We start from the raw sequence: 17,796 nt of genomic DNA, 5'->3' as shown, positions 1-17,796 counted from the left end.
TAATACCATGGCAGGAATATGGACCCCATTCCTAAGTCAAAGTACAATAAAAGTTCACAAAATTAGTATCGTTTCAATCTTTGATGTCAACCAAAAGTGCTCTTCACAGCACCCACAATGTGCCAGTAATGACAACTCCTGCAATTCGTGCAATTATATGTATTCGTAACATACGTAAATACGATTGTAGATTCTTTTTACAAGACCCATTGCTCCTACTAGTATTGGAATTGTCTGGGTATCTTATCTTCCACTTTGCTCTCATTTCTGCCTGTACATATTGATATTTTATGACTTTGTATCTCTCTGTACACAAGACACTTTAGTCACTAGGTGTAGCAATTTCAGTTATCAATGCTACTTTTGTCTTCTTTTCATTGATCACTATATCTGGTTTTCTCACATATATCTTTTGAACTGTTGGTAACTGGTGATCCCTTGTGTTGTACATTTCATCTTTTTCTATGGTGCTTTGTGGTTCAAGTTTCCAGTGTTTTTCAGCCACTTCAATACCATAATGTTTGTACAATCCTTCTGCTATTAGTATGTCACAACCAGCAACAAGGTGTGCGACTGTTTCCAGTTCTGTTTTACAAAACCTGCATTTGTCTATTTTCCCACATGTTCAATGAACTTTGTAAACCAACGTGTACGTAGCCCACTGTCTTGGTCCGCCAGTGTTAACCTTTCATCTTTTGGTTTGAATTTGCTTCTCTTTAACCATTCCTGCATTCGATCCTGATCAACATAAGGTTCTTCCAGATGTTTTCTATACTTGAATTATGCATTTTCCACATTTCTTGCCTTATCTGATCCTTCATCTTATATTCTTTTTTTTTTTTTGCACATTCAGTTGCTGCCTGATTTTTATCCACTTCTGGTTTGATTTCCATTCCTAGACTAAGCAGGGCAGTCATCTTAGATTTATCATCCTCTTGTTTCAAAACTTCTACTACATTATTTCTTGAGAGATCAGCAGATGTGTGCAGTTCCACGATTGCAGATCTATACATGTAATCAATTTCGAGGAGGCCCACACCTCCTTCGGAACAGGGAATATGTAATCTTGGTATGCACTTATTTTTATAAATCATTTGGTGAGTATGAAGCATCATTCTTGTTTTCCTGTCTAATCTATAAAACACCTTTTTGGGACCAGTCAGTCACTCCAAAACTATAAGTTAGGACAGGAAAAGCAAATTGTTTTTTAGCTTGAATTTTGTTCCTAGATGTCGACGCTGTTTTCAGGACTAATTTACATCTTCCAAAATATTCCTTACTAAGTTTTATTTGCATTTGTTCACGTTTTATTCCTTCATCCATTCACAAATATGTATACACTCCCTCTTGCTCAAGTTCTTTTGTATCACATTCTTGTCCCAAATTGATGATGTAATGGGATCCTATCTCGCCTACGTTCATAACTGATGGGCTCGGAGCCGATCCTTCGGCTCCGACTCGGCCACTATATAGTAGAACGAAGTCTCTAATTGGCTGGGCTACCCCTTACCCCAGAATGCACCACGCCTGCTTCCCCAGATCTTGTTTGCTGCTTTTCAAGCTAGACGTGGTCTCGACTTGGCTGGAGCTAAGTAGTTTTTTGGTTACTTTTTGGTCTTTTGACCTAGGGGTTTCTTCATAAATTTAACAAACAGCTGTTTTAACAGCTTTACGTGTGTGTGTGTAAACTTTTTTGGTGTGATTGGCATTTTTTTCTATTTACCGGGTAAGGCCCATTTAAGTTAGAGGGCCCTTGCCCTTATTTGTGTGTGCTGAAATTGTCTTACTGTACATTCTCTTTTTTATCGGGTTGATCCCGTTTAAGTTAGAGGGCTTCTGCCCATTTTTTTTGTGTGCTGTATCTCGGGTCAGTCCCGTTTGAGTAAAAGGGCTCGTGCCCTACTTAAGGTTGTTTTTTTCATTGTGGTAAAACAGTGGTGTGACAGGATGTTGAAAGAGCAGAAGTCTGGTTTTAAAAAGTGCACTAAGTGTAACTACAAAATGTCCATTACCGATAGTCATGCTGTTTGTGTATATTGTTTAGGACCGAAACATTTACAGGAAACATGTAGTGTTTGTCATGCTTTTTCCTCTAGGGTCCTTCAAGAACGTAAAAATAAGTTGATACTTAAGGGCCTTATTAAGCCCTCCTTTGAGGAAGCTTTGGCTTCTCCTTCCTCTCCAGCTTCTAAAAAGAAAAGGTCGTCTGCTCCGACCAGTCCGTCGGAACCGACTTCCAAGAAGCATAGGCCGACCTCTTCTTCCTCGGCTCCAATGGCTTCGGAGCCTCTGGTGGAAGGGTCTGCCTCGATACCTCTTTCCTCGGCTCCATTGGTGTCGGAGCCACAGGTTGGGGGATCGAGAGGCGAATCATCTGCTTCGGCTCCTTTGGTCTCGGAGCCGTTGGAGGTGTGCAGCTCAGACTCTCCCCCCTCGGCCCCGAAGTCTCCTTCGGCGCCGATACTTATACATACGGTTCCGGATCCGGTGCCGATAGTGTTGGAGCTGTTTCGGAGCTGGTCCCCTGGTCTATCGGAGCCGAGAGAGAAGTAGTCTCGGCCCACATCTATTTCCTCTAAATCCTCCAGGTTGTCTGACTCAGATTTGGACAGAGTTATCCAGAGGCTTTTCCAGTCCCCGGTTTTTGCAAAAATGGTCTCTGCTCCAGCCCACTCTGCTCCGGAGCCGGTCCCCACTTCAACACATTCGATTCCTCCTCCAACCTCCTCGGAACCGTTGGAGTCTGTGATGGTGGAGCGGAGCAGAGTCGTCCAGTCGGAACCGAGACTCCTCGAGCCTCTGTTCCGACCATCATTCCTACCCTGTCCTCGTCAGGGTTGCATTGGGACTTCCTCGGTCGGGGCCGAGGGGAACACTTTGGAACTGGTAGCTTTGGTGCCTAGTCTCCCCCTCGGAGCGTCTGCCGCAGGGATTCCCGGTACCGTTGTGGTCTCTCAGCCGGTGTCCTCTGTAGAGTCTGGAGGTCCTGCTTTTGAGGCCATGAGGAGTGCGTTGGCCATGTCCTTGCTGGCTCAGCAACTGGTGTGCTTCATTCCCACAACAGCGGGTCCCCAAGGCCTGAGGATACCCCCTTAGGGGGTTCCCTTCTCCCGGGAGGTCCTTCTGATTCCGCTTCAGATGAACCTCCAAGGAAAAAATTGTGCAAGAGGAAGCACATTGACTCCCAGGATGAGTCTATCACATCAGATATTGACCTCGATGATGCGGAGGGGTCCCCAAAATCGTCCTCGGATGACGTCTCATTCTCAGATATCCTCAAGATCCTGAGACAGAGAGGCGATTGGCAGTCCAAAACCCTTTCCGCAGAGGAGTCAGTCTTCCTCAAGGCTTTTGGGGCCCAGCCCTCCACCTCCTGGGTGTCTCCACCCTTCGATGAATTGCTGGATTTAGTTTCTCGAAGGGTGTGGAACACCCTGACTCTGTGGAACCGGTGCCCGCCAGGCCTAACAAGTTCCTCTCAGCCCCTCCTCAAAAGGAATTTTTGACCAAAGGAGTTGCAGTAGATGCGATGGTGGTGGCATCTGCCACTCAGCAGGACGTGGCAGAGGCTTCAACATCTATTCACCCTCCTAATAAGGATTCCAGGAGCATGGATAGGTACGGGAAGCGTACCCTTTCTTCAGCGGCCTTTACCCTGCGGTCGCTGAATTATCTTTGTCAATTTACCAGGCTCCAAAGGGACCTCCTCAAAGAGTTAGGTGAGTCTCTTACGGGTTATCTTCCTGAGGCGTTAGCCCAAACTGTTGGCACCCAGATGACTACCCTATCTTCGATAGTCAACTCGTCCATGAGGCTCATCTCATATGCGGCCGAAGGGGCGAGTAGAGCAGCAGAAACAGGCGTGGTTCTTAGAAGACACGCCTGGTTACGCTTGTGTCCCTTTGCGGAGGCCTTTAAGTCTTCCTTCACCGACGCCCCCTTTGATGGGTCCTCCCTGTTGTGTCTCAAGGTGAAGGACACACTGACTCTATGCGAGCAGGAGGGCAAGACCTTGACTGCCGTGGGGGCCCGTTTCTCCGCTCCCTTTAGACCTTACCCCAAGGCCCAGAGAGGAGAGAAAATGTGGTTCAAAAAATCTCAAAAGTCTTTCCCTACTCCACCGAGTGATCCCCCCTCTAGAGGCGGGGGGGGGATTCAGGAAGACGCCGCCCCAGAGGCGGCAGAGGCCCCCGTAACTCTGGAGACCGCGATTCCTTTCGTGGTCCATCCTATGCTCACTGTCCCTGAGACGTGGCCCGACTGCACATCTCCGGAGCCAGTCGGGGGTCGCTTTGCGGAACACCCACAGGCTTGGGAATCTATCACCAAGGATCAGTGGGTGCTCCGAACCATAACCGGAGGCTATCTCATCCCTTTCATAAAGCCCCCTCTTCCTATCAGGAAGATCCCGGATGTGCCACCCAGTCAGCGGGATCAAGCAGCGGTCGAGGTCTCAAAGCTGCTAAGAAAAGGAGTCATCCAGCCTGTCCCCGCCGACCAGATCAGATCAGGAACTTACTCAAGACTATTTTTGGTGCCAAAAAAGACAGGGGACTTGAGGCCCATTTTGGACCTCAAATCATTGAATCTCTTTGTAAAAAAATCCATGGTCACCCTTCAGTCCATTCTCACATTATTGGAGAAGGATGTTTGGATGTGCTCCATAGATCTCAAGGACGCTTACTATCACATCTTGATAAGTCAAGAGTTCAGGAGTCACTTACGCTTCCGCCTGGGAACCAGTCACTTCCAGTTCCGAGCACTGCCCTTTGGTCTCACCACAGCCCCCAGGGTGTTCACCAAGTGCCTGGCAGTAGTGACAGCTCACTTGAGAAGTCTAGGATTCCAAGTGTTTCCCTATCTAGACGACTGGCTCCTTACTGCCACCACCAAGCATCTATTAGTTCGGGCGCTTATGACCACAGTCAGTTTGGGTCATTCACTAGGAATCACGTTCAATTGGGGAAAATCTGTGCTACAGCCGTCTCAGCGTATTACCTTTATAGGCGTAGAGTTAGACACGAGAAGAATGCGGGCATTCTTGCCGGTAGAAAGGATTCAGGTCCTGTAGTCGCAGGTTCAAACCTTGTTACCCAGATCACGAGTTCAGGCCAGACTGATTCTGCAGTTATTGGGCACAATGGCCTCGACTATTCTTCTAGTCCCCTTAGCCAGGCTGCACATGCAGGTGCTGCAATGGCTACTGTCAGTTCAATGGTCCTTTCAGGATCTCCCCTTGAACCATTTGGTCCAGATTACGGAAAGTTGCTGTCGGGACCTACGTTGGTGGCTGCTTTGGTCCAACCTGGACCAGGGGCGACCCTTTGCCCTTCAGCCTCCCGTCGCCACGGTGACCACGGACGCCTCCCAGATAGGGTGGGGGGGGGGCATTATCTGGACAGGTCTGTCCAAGGTACGTGGCAGGCTCACGAAAAGCACTTGCATATCAATATCCTGGAAATGAGAGCGGTGCTACTGGTGTTGCAAGCACTTCATCATGTTCTTCCCCGGGGTACTATTGCGATCCTATCCGACAACGTCGGTAGTCTGGTACATAAACAAGCAAGGCGGAACCAGGTCCTACTCTCTTTGCCGAGAGGCCATGAGAGTGTGGCATTGGGCGATTTCTACCCAGCGTTTACTAGTGGCAACGCACATTCCGGTGAAATCCAGTGTGATTGCAGACAGGCTGAGCAGGACTCTCCTGTTGCCCCACGAGTGGTCCCTCAACGACAGGGTGGCTGCAAACATTTTCGCCAAGTGGGGCCTCCCTTGTTGCGACTTGTTTGCCAGCCCTCACAATGCGAAATGCAGGGAGTTCTTCACTCTGTCTCCCTCTCAGGGGCAGATTCCCAGGGACGCTCTAGCTCACAGTTGGCCCCCCGGTCTACTTTACCCCTTCCCTCCGGTTCCCCTCCTCCCGAAGGTGATACAGAAGATGATTTATCTACGAAGCGACATGATTTTGATCGCTCCACACTGGCCTCGTCAGGTTTGGTTCCCCTTCCTTCTGAGGTATGCGGTGGAGGGCCCATGGTTTCTGGACCTGGTGCCCGACCTGTTAACTCATCAGTTGGGACAGTCTCATCCATCCCTCAGGTCTTTGAGGTTGGCCGCCTGGTTACTCCACTTCCAACCTTAGTCAGAGATAACTCCCTTTCTACAGACGTCATCCACATTTTGTCCTCTTCTCACAAATCTTCTCTTTCTACAGACGTCATCCACATTTTGTCCTCTTCTCACAAACCTTCCACTATTAAACTGTATTCCAGCAAGTGGAAGAGGTTTGCTATTTGGGTCCAGCAACGAGGTATAGATCCCCTTACCGCCCCAGTACCTCAGGTTTTAGAATTCCTGGCTTCTTTGTTTTATTTGGGCTCTTCAGTTTCCACAATTAAAGTCCAACTGGCGGCTATCTCTAATTTTCATGTCTCCTTTGAGCCTTCCTTAATGGCAAACAGGCTTTGCAAATCTTTCCTTAAAGGAGCGTGGCTCCTTCGGCCCCCAATAGCCCATCCTGTGCCCCCTTGGGATCTGAATATGGTTCTAGCTTCTTTAACTGCCTGTCCCTTTGAACCAGCAGCTACTTGTGATATAAAATTTCTATCTTGGAAAACCGCCTTTTTGGTGGCAATAACCTCTGCCAAGCCGGTCTCAGAGCTTCAAGCTCTCTGTTCTAACCCCCCCTTATTTGATTTTTCACAAAGACAGTGTGTCTCTCAAGTTAAATCCCTCTTTCTTACCCAAGGTAGCATCCCCCTTATGCATTCAACAATACTTGGAGCTCCCTGTGTTTTTTCCCAAATTCTCCAATAGCGCAGAATATATTTTCCATCAGTTGGATGTTCACAGACAACTGCGTTTTTATTTAAGTAGGACCAATCAGACACGAAAGTCAGATCAGCTGTTTGTGTCCTTTGCGGAAAATAGGTTGGGTCAACCGGTGGCTAAAACCACCATAGCCAAATGGATTAAAGATAGCATCTCCTTCATCTATTCACAGTCCGGCAAAGAGCTACCATTCCCAGTCAAGGCTCGTTCTACCAGGGCAATGGCTACTTCTGTAGCATTTCACTCCAAATTATCGATAGATGATATCTGTGCGGCTGCTACCTGGACTTCTCCGCACACCTTTATTTATCATTACAAGATAGATGTGGCTTCTCGAGGTAGAGCTTCCTTTGGTTCCACAGTTCTCAGGAGTGTTTTCCAATGAGCCACCCGGGATTTAGGTGCTAGGGATGCTGTCCCATCAGTTATGAATGTAGGCGAGATAGGATCCCATTACATCTTTTAGTTATGTACTTACCATAACTTCAGATGTATGGGATCCATCTCACCTACATTCATACGTACCCGCCCTCCTTCCCCCTTCCCATTGGACTTAGAGGAAATGTTGCTACTTACTGAGTTTTTCTCTTGAAGGACTTTAGTTTGTTACAGTTGTTGGTATGTTTCTGTGCCTGGATGTAGGTATATAAAAGCGAACAAACAAGATCTGGGGAAGCAGGCGTGGTGCATTCTGGGATAAGGGGTAGCTCAACCAATTAGAGACTTCGTTCTACTATATAATGGCCGAGTCGGAGCCGAGGGATCGGCTCCGAGCCCATCAGTTATGAATGTAGGCGAGATGGATCCCATACATCTGAAGTTATGGTAAGTACATAACTAAAAGTTTTCTTGGTGCTGCAGTTTTCCTGCTTTCAAGGTTGCTTTTGCACATTTATCAGGACCAAATGGAATTCTTGTATCATCTGAAAAAGTTTGCACTACTTGCATTTGTGCTTTCAGTTCTTTATCTGATGAGCTATACAATTTTAAACCATTGACAGAGAAGATGAGAGGTCTTTACACTTTGTTGTTTTCTAGGAGCCAAATTATAGCCATGGCCTAATCTGTTAAGTAAGCAGCTTAGATGGTTAAGGGCAAGACAGGATAGCAGCAGTGACAGGGAGTCACCCTGGAATATCACCGTTTGAAATTTTATCCCTGGAAAAATAATTTGTCCTTTATCGTGGCTTAATTGCAAAGTGGTATGTCACTGTTTCATGGTGACTGTAATTCACTGTAATGTAATTGATCAGTGTAGGGTGTATGTCATGCATTTTTAAGCACTCTTTATCCATGAATGTGAGACACTATAAAATGTTTTTTTTTTTTTGTTTTTGTTTTTTAGTCCATGTCATACTTAGATTCTTCCCCTTTTTACACTTCTCCATTATGATTTTATTTAGCAATAGATGATCCTTTGTTTCATATTACTTTCTTTTATTACCCTTTTGCTCTATTAACATGATTGAATTTTCTTCTAAATGACTGTAAACTGTTGGCATCAATTCTGGTGAATAGTTTATATGTCGTTGGAAGGCAAGTTATTGGGCTATAATTTTTAGGATAACTTGCAGGTTCACTATTAAGTAGGAGCATTGTTTTTCCTGTTAACCAGGTTGGTGTCTGTTCAGGGTGCATATATAAGTAGATGTCCTCCTATTCCCATGTTGCATTATTCTGCATATGGGTTTACTCCTCTTGTCTCGCGTATGTACGGCCAATATCCGAAAGCTTTCGGTCCTTCCAAGGTGTGCGAGACGTCTGACGTGGTCGAGTACATGGGCGATAAAGGTGACTTTGGCACGCACCAACCTTCAACTTTTCAGCCACCAGTCGTACACCAGTTGTTTCTGCTGCTGCTGATGTTGGATTTGTTTCATAAGATAAGTACCCCATTGGGGATATTTTCTGTCCTTTTAAAAATTAGTATTGCTTGTTCATGTCATCCAGAAAGGGTGTCGGTGCAGCCGCCAGATCCCTCATAAGGATGCCCACAATAGGTGCCTTTTCTGTTTGGGATCATCGCATGACCACAAGGCTGGCCCTATTTGTCAGGTGTTCGTGCCTAAGACACTATGTATTAGTTTGCATGCGCTTAATCTTTACCTTGAAAACCAACGTCTGAAGCAGCTTACTTTATGGATGGAGGGCTCCTCAGAATTCTCCGCAGAACCACCAAAAAAGAAGACCAGGACCTTGCAGCCTTCATCTACTGCTGAGCCTCTTCCGACCAATCCCCAACCTGTGGCCAACATCAGCCTGGTTCCAGGATCTGGACCCGGATCTGCCACTAAAGATGTTGCGGGTACCTCTAAGGATGCTGCACTATCCTTAGGAGACAGTATGAACTCAGTGTCTGTTCCGGCGCCAGTTTTTGGCACCGGGGGGGGGTGGGGTTGTGTTTTTTCAGTAACTGTCTGAGCGCTCAAAACCCTTGCAATCGCCAGTTTCTAAGCAGACGTCCACTAGACCACTTAAAAGAAGGGAAAAGAGAAAACATATTTCCCCCACAACAGAAAGCATGCCTGTTTGGCAGGCTTTCAGTTAAAGCCTTTTCAGTGCCTTTATGGCACTGAGGCCTGCCACTGCTGTTACAGGTTCCACTTCTCCTTCTGAGCCCTAGGCCTCTGCCACCTGAGGCAGTTACTAGAGAAGAGGAAGCCCTTTCAGATTCCTCAGAGGAATCACTGTCTTACAACTCTCAACTGTCTTCCCCTTGGGATACAGATCCCCAGAGGAAGAGTCAGTTGGACCCTGAATCCCCAGTTGAAGACTTAACCTTTGGTGAAACTATTAGCAGGATGAATAAACGCTTTAAATGGGAATCCTCAGAAATTACTGAGGCACAAAAGAGGTATTACAACCTCATTCAAATGGAAACCCCAGCCCTTCTGCTGTTCCTCCTATCCTGCCTGCCTTTTTTTAGATGCCTTCTCTTCAGCATCTCTGAACCCTAACTCCCCAACCTCCATGCCGACCAGACAAGCTTTACAAGGTCCCTGACACTGCTAAGCATCTGATTAAGTGCCCACCTGCTGATCTTGCCACTATATCAGTCTCTGCGGACAAAGCCTCCAAACTCCTACCTACTACCACCATTCTCCCTGTGGACAAAGACAGCAAGACCACGGAAAGGTTGGGCAAAAAGATATATACTTCTGCTACCTTGGCCTTCAGAGCCACAAACTACCATACTCATGTGGCCAAGTATGCCTTATCCCTCTTAGAGTCTGCCACCAAACACCTGGCAGATATTCCAGATTCCCTTCCCAAAGCATCACTGTCCTCTTTTCTGGCACTCTTCTCCGTCACCAGACACTCTTATCAAGTGTAGTTACGATGCTGCTGAATCCTCAGCCAGGTCAGCAGCATCTTCCTTAAGCAGATACTCTTGGTTTTGCCTACATCCCCTGTCAGATGATTTCAGTACATAGCTCAGTGATGTTCCTTTGGACAATGCTGCACTTCTTGGTTCTAAAGTAACAGACCTTTTCAAATCTCTGCAGCAAAGAGGCAAGGAATTTCAGGACCTTAAACATTTACTGGTTTCACCAATCCCTAAGTTTCACAGAAACTATCCAGCAAAAACTCAGTTTATTAGGAAGCACTCTCATCCTGCTTCTCCTCTTAGGCCTTGTTAGCCCACAAGGAAACAATCCCCTCCCTCTAGCCAGAGAACTCCCTTTCAGGACAGGGCAGATAGTATCTGACTACCTGCCATGCCTCCTTCTGTACCACTGTCTGTTCGCCTCTCTCACTGTCTCCCTGTTTGGACCCATCTTATCTCAGACAAGTGGATCCTGTCCATACTTCAGAATGGTTACTTTATGTCCTGGACCTCCCCACCCATAGGGCGAGGCATAGCACGACCACCTGCTCAGCAACTTCACCTCTTGCAACCAATAGTGCAGACCCTGTTACATCAGGATACCATAGAGACAGTCCTCTCAACTGCAAGAGGAAGAGGATTCTACTCCAGGTTCTTCCTGGCCCCCCAGGAAGGATGGACCCTGGAGACCTATTCTTCACCTCTCCTATCTTAACCTTTTTCTAAAGGTCCCTACCTTCAAAATGCTTACCCTGCCAGCCCTTTTCCCCTCTCTTAATTCCACAAGGATTCTTGGCTATATTAGATATAAAGGATGCTTATCTTCACATCACGATCAAACCCACCCACAGAAAATACTTAAGATTCTTGGTGAGTTCCTCTCACTTGCAATTCTCTGCCTTGCCCTTTGGACTTTCCACTGCACCCGGAGTCTTCAAATGCTTGGCACCAGTGGTGGCTAACTGCTGGACAAAGCGAATACAGATATTCCCTTACTTGGACAACATGCTGATCCAGGCTGCCAGCTAAGAAGCCCTCCAAGTGCACATCCACTTAGTTGTAAACCTCCCAAAATCTCATCTTCAACCAGCCTAAAACATTGTATTCCTCTGGTGCAGGATCCGCTCAGATCTCATGGAGGCATACCTACCCCCACCAAAAGTGAGTTCATTGACAGAACATCTCCTCCTGGTCCTTAACTCCATAGAGTTGACTGCAAAGCAGTACCTCAAACTTCAGGGCTACATGGCAGCCACCATACCCATGTTTCCTTTAGCAAGACTGCACATGAAAAAGCTACAGTGGTACTTTCGGCCAGTCTGAAAGCAACACAGCCATCCTCAGGAGCACATTGTACCCCTACTACCCTGCCTAAAAAAGGAAATACTATGGTGGTTGGAACAGGTGAATCACACCCTAGGCCTTCCTCTCCAACCACCTCAACCCACTCGCATCATGCACACAGGCACTTCAGACCTGGGGTGGGGAGCCACTGTTGGCCACAGAAATGTGCAGGGCCTGTGGTCATATCACCTCAGATCAGAACACATCAGTGCCAAAGAGATGAGGGCAATCCGTCTAGCCCTCCAGGCACTTCTCCCCTTCCTACAACAGGGACCACTTCTGATGTACACAGACAACACCACTGTACTGTGGTATATCAACAAACAGGGAGCGACCAAGTCCTACCTTCTCTGCAGACTCGCCCTTTTGGTGTGGTAATTGGCTACTTCACAGGGAATAACCCTGCAGGTGACCTACATTCCCTCTCTCCAAAACTCACAGATTATTTGAACAGAACCAGAACAACCAACCATGAATGGATGCTTCACAGGGATGTCTTCCTGGATCTGGTCCACAGGTGGGGTATACCGCAAATAGACCCATTTGCCTCCACCATCAACAGGCAACTTCCTGGTTTCTGCACCCGGACACCAGAACCACAAGCACTGGCAACAGATGCCTTCTCAAATTCCTGGAAGGGGCAATATCTATATGCACCCCCCCCCCTTCCCCACTCATTCAGAAGATCCTGTTGAAAATACACCAGGACAATCCAAAAATCTTGTTGGTGACTCCCTACTGGCACAGACAGCACTGGTTCCCCTTACTCCTACATTTGTCCAAGGGTAATCACCACAGGTGACCCCCCAGAGTGGACCTTCTCACACAGCACAGGTCGTCACTAATTCATCCACAGTGGCAGCTTCTACACCTAACCCTGTGACTGATAGGATTCTGATCCCCTTCAGACACCTTTACAATGAGGACATGCTCAATGTCCTGCAGGAGGCCAGGAAACGAAATGAAAGAAAATCATATCTTTCAAAGTGGAAAAGATTTACTATTTTGTATCTCAAAAGAAAGCCGAACCCACTTCTTAGTGAACCCTCTCTAGTACTGTCCTATTTGTGTGAGCTACTACAGACTGGGTTGGCTTATTCATCTATCAAAGCACATCTGTCTGCTATTTCTACATGCCTGCCTCTGGATCCCCCATTAGCATCCAGACTTCCTTCCAAACTCTTCCTTAAAGGGGTACTTCACCTCAGACTCCCCAGAAAACCCTCTCCTCTGTCTTGGGACCTTAAACTGTGTGCTCGATAAGCTTACGCTTCCACCCTTTGAGCCAGCAGCTAAAGCTTTTCTAAAGCATTGTACTTGGAAAACTGTTCCACTAGTGGCCCTAAGCTCTGCCAGAAGTGTCTGACCTCCAAGCCCTTATGGCTATTCCTCCCTTCCTCATTTTCCACAAGGACAAGGTTACCCTCAGGACAAACCCGTCCTTCATGCCCAAGGTAGGCAATGACCTGTCCCTCAGTCAGGCCATACACCTACCTGTCTTTTTCCCAAACCCACAAGGAGACAGTGTGTGCTGCATTCCCTTGGATGTACACAGACAAATCACATTCTACCTGCACAGCACCAAGTCTATCAGGCTGACCAACTTTTCATATCCTTCCACCCTAGAACCCTGGGGAGGGCATTGTTCAAACAGACTATTTCTACTTGGATCTTCAAGGCCATCACCTTCTGCTATCAATTCCATGGTACATCTCTGCAGGGTACAATTAAAGCTCATTCCACAAGAGCCATGGCCACTTCAGGTGCATTCTTCAAGTGCCTGGATACCTCTACCATCCTAGAGGCTGCTACCTGGTCATCAGTCCACACCTTCACCAAACACTGCAAACTTGACCACATTGTTAGATCCAGTACAGAGTTCACCTGGGCTATCCCTCATGGATTCCTGGAGTCTGGCTGTAGACCATCACCCCAATCTCAGTGAGCTTTGGCACTCGTCCATATGCAGAATACTGCAACATGGGAATACAGGAACATGAAAGGTTGTGTAAAATCTCCATAACCATAGATATCCTTTTCTTCCATGTTGCAGTATTCTTTCCCACCCTCCTTCCCCTCCTGTCAGCTAATGACTTCCCTATCTGGATGGCAATGATATGGCATTGCCCTTACTAGGACTGGCTCCGACTGGGGCCTTCTGTTCTGAGGGCTGGTGCATGCTGACCTCACCTTTATGGCCCATGTACTCTCAGCCACATCAGATGTCTCGCGCACCTTGGAGGGACTGAAAGCTTTTGGATACTGACCGTACGTACGTGAGACTAGAGGAGTAAAATCCTTACGCAGAATACTGCAACATGGAAGAGAAGGACATCTATGGTTATGGTAAGTTTTTACACCACTTTTTCTTCTTACTCATGGCTAAATCTTTGTGCAAACATGTTAATACTGTTAGTCAGAAGTTAGGTACTGCATCTGGGCCTGGGGTTTTCCAATTAGAGGCTTTTCTTAACTTTATCTCAATCTCTCTGGCCGTTACTTCATCCCATTTCATATCCTGTACCTTTGAACAACTTCTTTGTTTTACTACTTCTATCCATTTAGCATCTTTGCCATGTTCCACAGGACCTTCATAGATACTTCTCCAAAATGCATCTATTTCTTCTTTTCTAGGTGGTCTTTCAATTCCTTTTACCTTGTTACCCAGTTCTCTATAGAACTTTTTAGGGTCATCAGTGAATTCCTTATTTTGTACTATTCCTTTACATTTATTTGTATATCTTCTAAGTTTTTCTGCCTGTGCTGAGATTTTTAATTTATTTGCAATAGTGCAAGATATACGCGCTGGTGTGTTATAATACTGTGCATTGATTTTATCACATCTATCTTTGAGTATTTTTGTTGATCTGTTCCCTCTTCTATACACTAACAGTGACACTTCTTGTCTTAATTGCTTTATAGTTTTCTCTGTCCAATACTTCCATGATGATATTAGATTTCTCTCCTTCCTTTCCCGTACTACCCTGTGTTCTTGTTGTAGAATTGTATCTGTTATTTAGCTTTACAGTAATATATTCAGTTTACTTCTGTTATATCGCATGGATCTCTATGGACAGTCCTAATTACTGTAGTCATTTATTTTATCAGACTTCTGACTTTTTGGGTTTTATTGACCTTCTGCAGTCTATTTCTTTCATTGATCTGAATACATTTGTCTGTCTGTATTAAATCAAGCAACTCTTCTCTTAGCTCATTTTCTGCTAAACTAAAGGCACATTTTATGTTCTCCATTTCCTGTGGGCATTCTGTAGAGAGTTCTATAGCATCTTCCTGTGGCACATTCTCTTAAGTTTCATCCTTCGCTCCATCATATGGAAGCTCACTAACATATCACTCCTCAACACTGACTGTGTCAGAATTTCCAGTTTCCTCTTCTTTCCCTTGCTGTCCAGCTTCAAGTGAACATTTATACTGGTTTCCTGAGGAAGGCTGCAAAGTATCTTCATATGGCAACTGCCCAGTTGCTTCCTGTTCAGCTGGGTTCTCCTTAATTTGTATGTGTATTGCTCTATCCTGCTGTGGTGCTTTCTGAGTTGGATTTTCTACACTGAATCCTTCACTTTGCAGGTACTCCATAACCTCAGTTTTATTTCTTTAACTTCTCCATTACTAATCTACTTTTTCCACAGACAACTCTGGTATTATCTTGACAGAACTAAATCTTTCTTGTCTTTAGATCAATTGGTCATTTCTTGTGAAAGTAGGATGAGACAACCTGTGCCGTAACAAACTATTTCCAAAAGGCTGTCTAAGGGTATTACTTTTTATTATACTCACCACAGCGAAAGTATTCCAGGCAGGGTTAGGGCCCACTTTACCAGGGTCTTGTCTTTATGTATGACTGTTTGGAAAAGTTTGTATTCCAGAAGTATTCTAGAAGAGCAACTTGGTCTTCTATACATACATTTCCAAGGCATTATTTAGGGTAATACAAAGTTAATTTGAGGGTATTTGTACCTTACGTGTTAGGTTAATTTAGTTGTTGGATAATGTAATAAAAGTATTAACGATGACAACAGAAGCACTGCATATGTAAAGAAGTTGGTATTTTTTTCCTTTTTGCTTTGATTGTTTGTTTCCCTTCTTCCAGCATCTCATGTTTGAATTTATAGGGTCTACTGGCAAACTCCCCCTTGGCTAGTTAGTTGTTTAGTCTTTCCCTGCTCCAAATGGCTGTGTAGTTAAAACTTTTGAATAAATAATGCAAAAATTACATGCAATCCTCTTTCAGCCTAAGAATCGCCGGCGAACAACTGCTAAGGCTCATGGTTCTACACCACGGATGAATTTGGAAGAGCTGATTTCACTTTCAGAAGACTCCACTTCGGAAGATGAGGATATAGAATGGAAACCTGAGCTTATTGCAAAACCTAAAAGGATGTCCCTTAGGGTGAGTACTGTGATTACAGATGTACAATAATAGTTATATAATTCCATTTTACTAAAGTACTGCAAAAAATGGGATGCAGTACAGAAATATTGAATACTGCCTGAGTAAATGGCACTGCAGGAAGGCAGTTCTGTTCTCCCCCTCCTCCTTTTCCTGTTCCTGAGAAGAACAATTTTTTAAGCTTTAAGCTTTGCTTTGTGTTACTGTGGTACAGTAATTTTAATAGGCTGTAGTTTATTGCATAGTACTTTTTTCATTAGCCTGTCATAGCCAGGTTTAATTTAGAGCTAATAACTTTAACAGGATAGAATAGTTGTTTAAAATCTTAACATAACCTTAGATGTCGTTGTCTTCCATGTAGCAGTATTCTTAGTGTTGGATTCCCAGCCACAGGTGATCCGAATGTCAGCTGCTATACAAAAGCTTAAGCCTGGCTGCTGTAGGTGAGTGGGACATCACACAAAGGGCCATAAACTAGGGACCTTAAATGTGATGTCTGCACGCACAGACCTCAGAACTTTTCAGCCACAGTCAACGTCACATCGATCTCTTCACTCCTCTACTCGAAGACCTCTGAAGCTAAGCACCCCATTGGGGATTTTTGCTTTTATTTGCTTGAGCTTGGTTTGCTGTAGTTACCATTAGCTGATGTCAGTTAAGAAGGGTAAATGCCGATGCGAGTGCCAGATACCGCATAAAAATACGCATGATCTCTGTCTCTTGTCTAGTCCGGGAGCACGACCATACTGTTTGCTCCATTTGTCAATCTTTTGTACCCAAGACCCTCTGTTGGCCGATGTTAACTTATACTTAGAAAACCAGAGGCTTGAGGGACGTCCGTCAGAACAGTCTACTTCGGCTCCCCTCAAAGAAACCGTTTCGGATGTAAAGGCCCAGCTCATCCACAGAGTTAGCCCTGATGTTAGTCCCTACTGATGTCGAGGGGGAAACAGAAATTGGACAACCGACTGGGATCCCACTGCCTGAAAACCCCTACCATTTCCCAGGCTCCAGACCCCAGGCCTTCCCAGAAGCTTGCGCCTTTTTAAAAAAAAAAAAAAAAAAAGCACCAAACTCCACCTTCTGAAGGAGTTCCAGTCTGGCAATCATTTACCACCTCTTTGATGCAGGCCTTCACAGCCACTTCCCCTTTCAGTATTCCAGTGCTTAGTCCTAGGTCTACTTCTGCCACCTGTCTCCCGTTGCCTACTGCCCAAGAAGGTGAGGAAGAACAAGAACCCTATTACTCATCTTCAGATGAATCAGTCTTCTGTTCCTCACAAATTGCCTTCCCCCTTGAATACTATTTCCCAGATGAGGAATCCGTAGAAGGTGACTCTCCACCAGGGGATATCACCTTTGGGGAGACTTATCACAAAAATGAAAGAATACTTTAAGTGGGACACTTCCCAAATGACTGATAGTCAAAGGAGGCACTTTGAACTTCTCCAAGTGGAATTTCCTTCGACTTCAGCCATCCCACCTGTCATCCCTGCCTACCTTGATGCTTTCACATCAGCATCAGAGAACCCAGACTCACAACCACCAAGCCCCTAAGAGACCTGACAGGTTCTACAAAGTTCCAGATGAACAGAAATTCCTAGTAAAGCCCTGGCAGACCCTGCTGTAATTGCTGTATCCCCTGATAAGCAATCTAGACAGATTCCTTCAACATCTCTGTTGCCCACTGATAAGGATAGCAAAAGCATGGACAGGCTAGGAAAGAAGGATTACACCTCCTCCGCCCTAGCCTTCAGCGCTATCAGCTACCAAACCCACATGATTAATTATGCCTTGGACCTAGTTTCACAAACCTCTTCTCTCTTGACATCCACCCCTGACTGCTCCACCAAATCTCAGATGGGATCTAAACTGTCCCTGG

At 45.7% G+C, this 17,796-nt stretch overlaps 1 protein-coding gene across 1 annotated transcript in view; it reads left to right on the top strand.

The window, feature by feature from the left end:
• The window catches only part of KIF4A (kinesin family member 4A), a gene marked incomplete in the record, with an annotated part of 2,786,372 nt that overhangs the window by 2,489,151 nt on the left and 279,425 nt on the right, over window positions 1-17,796 (top strand). The window contains 1 exon segment of the mRNA XM_044057419.1: window positions 15,756-15,914. Coding sequence (XP_043913354.1) covers window positions 15,756-15,914 — 159 coding nt within the window.

The sequence above is a fragment of the Protopterus annectens genome, chromosome 15.part0 (assembly GCF_019279795.1).
Source record: "Protopterus annectens isolate FY-2018-M chromosome 15.part0, PAN1.0, whole genome shotgun sequence".
NCBI classification, from domain to species: domain Eukaryota; kingdom Metazoa; phylum Chordata; order Ceratodontiformes; family Protopteridae; genus Protopterus; species Protopterus annectens.
Note: the sequence above shows the minus strand (reverse complement) of the source record. Positions and strands in the feature narration are given on the sequence as shown.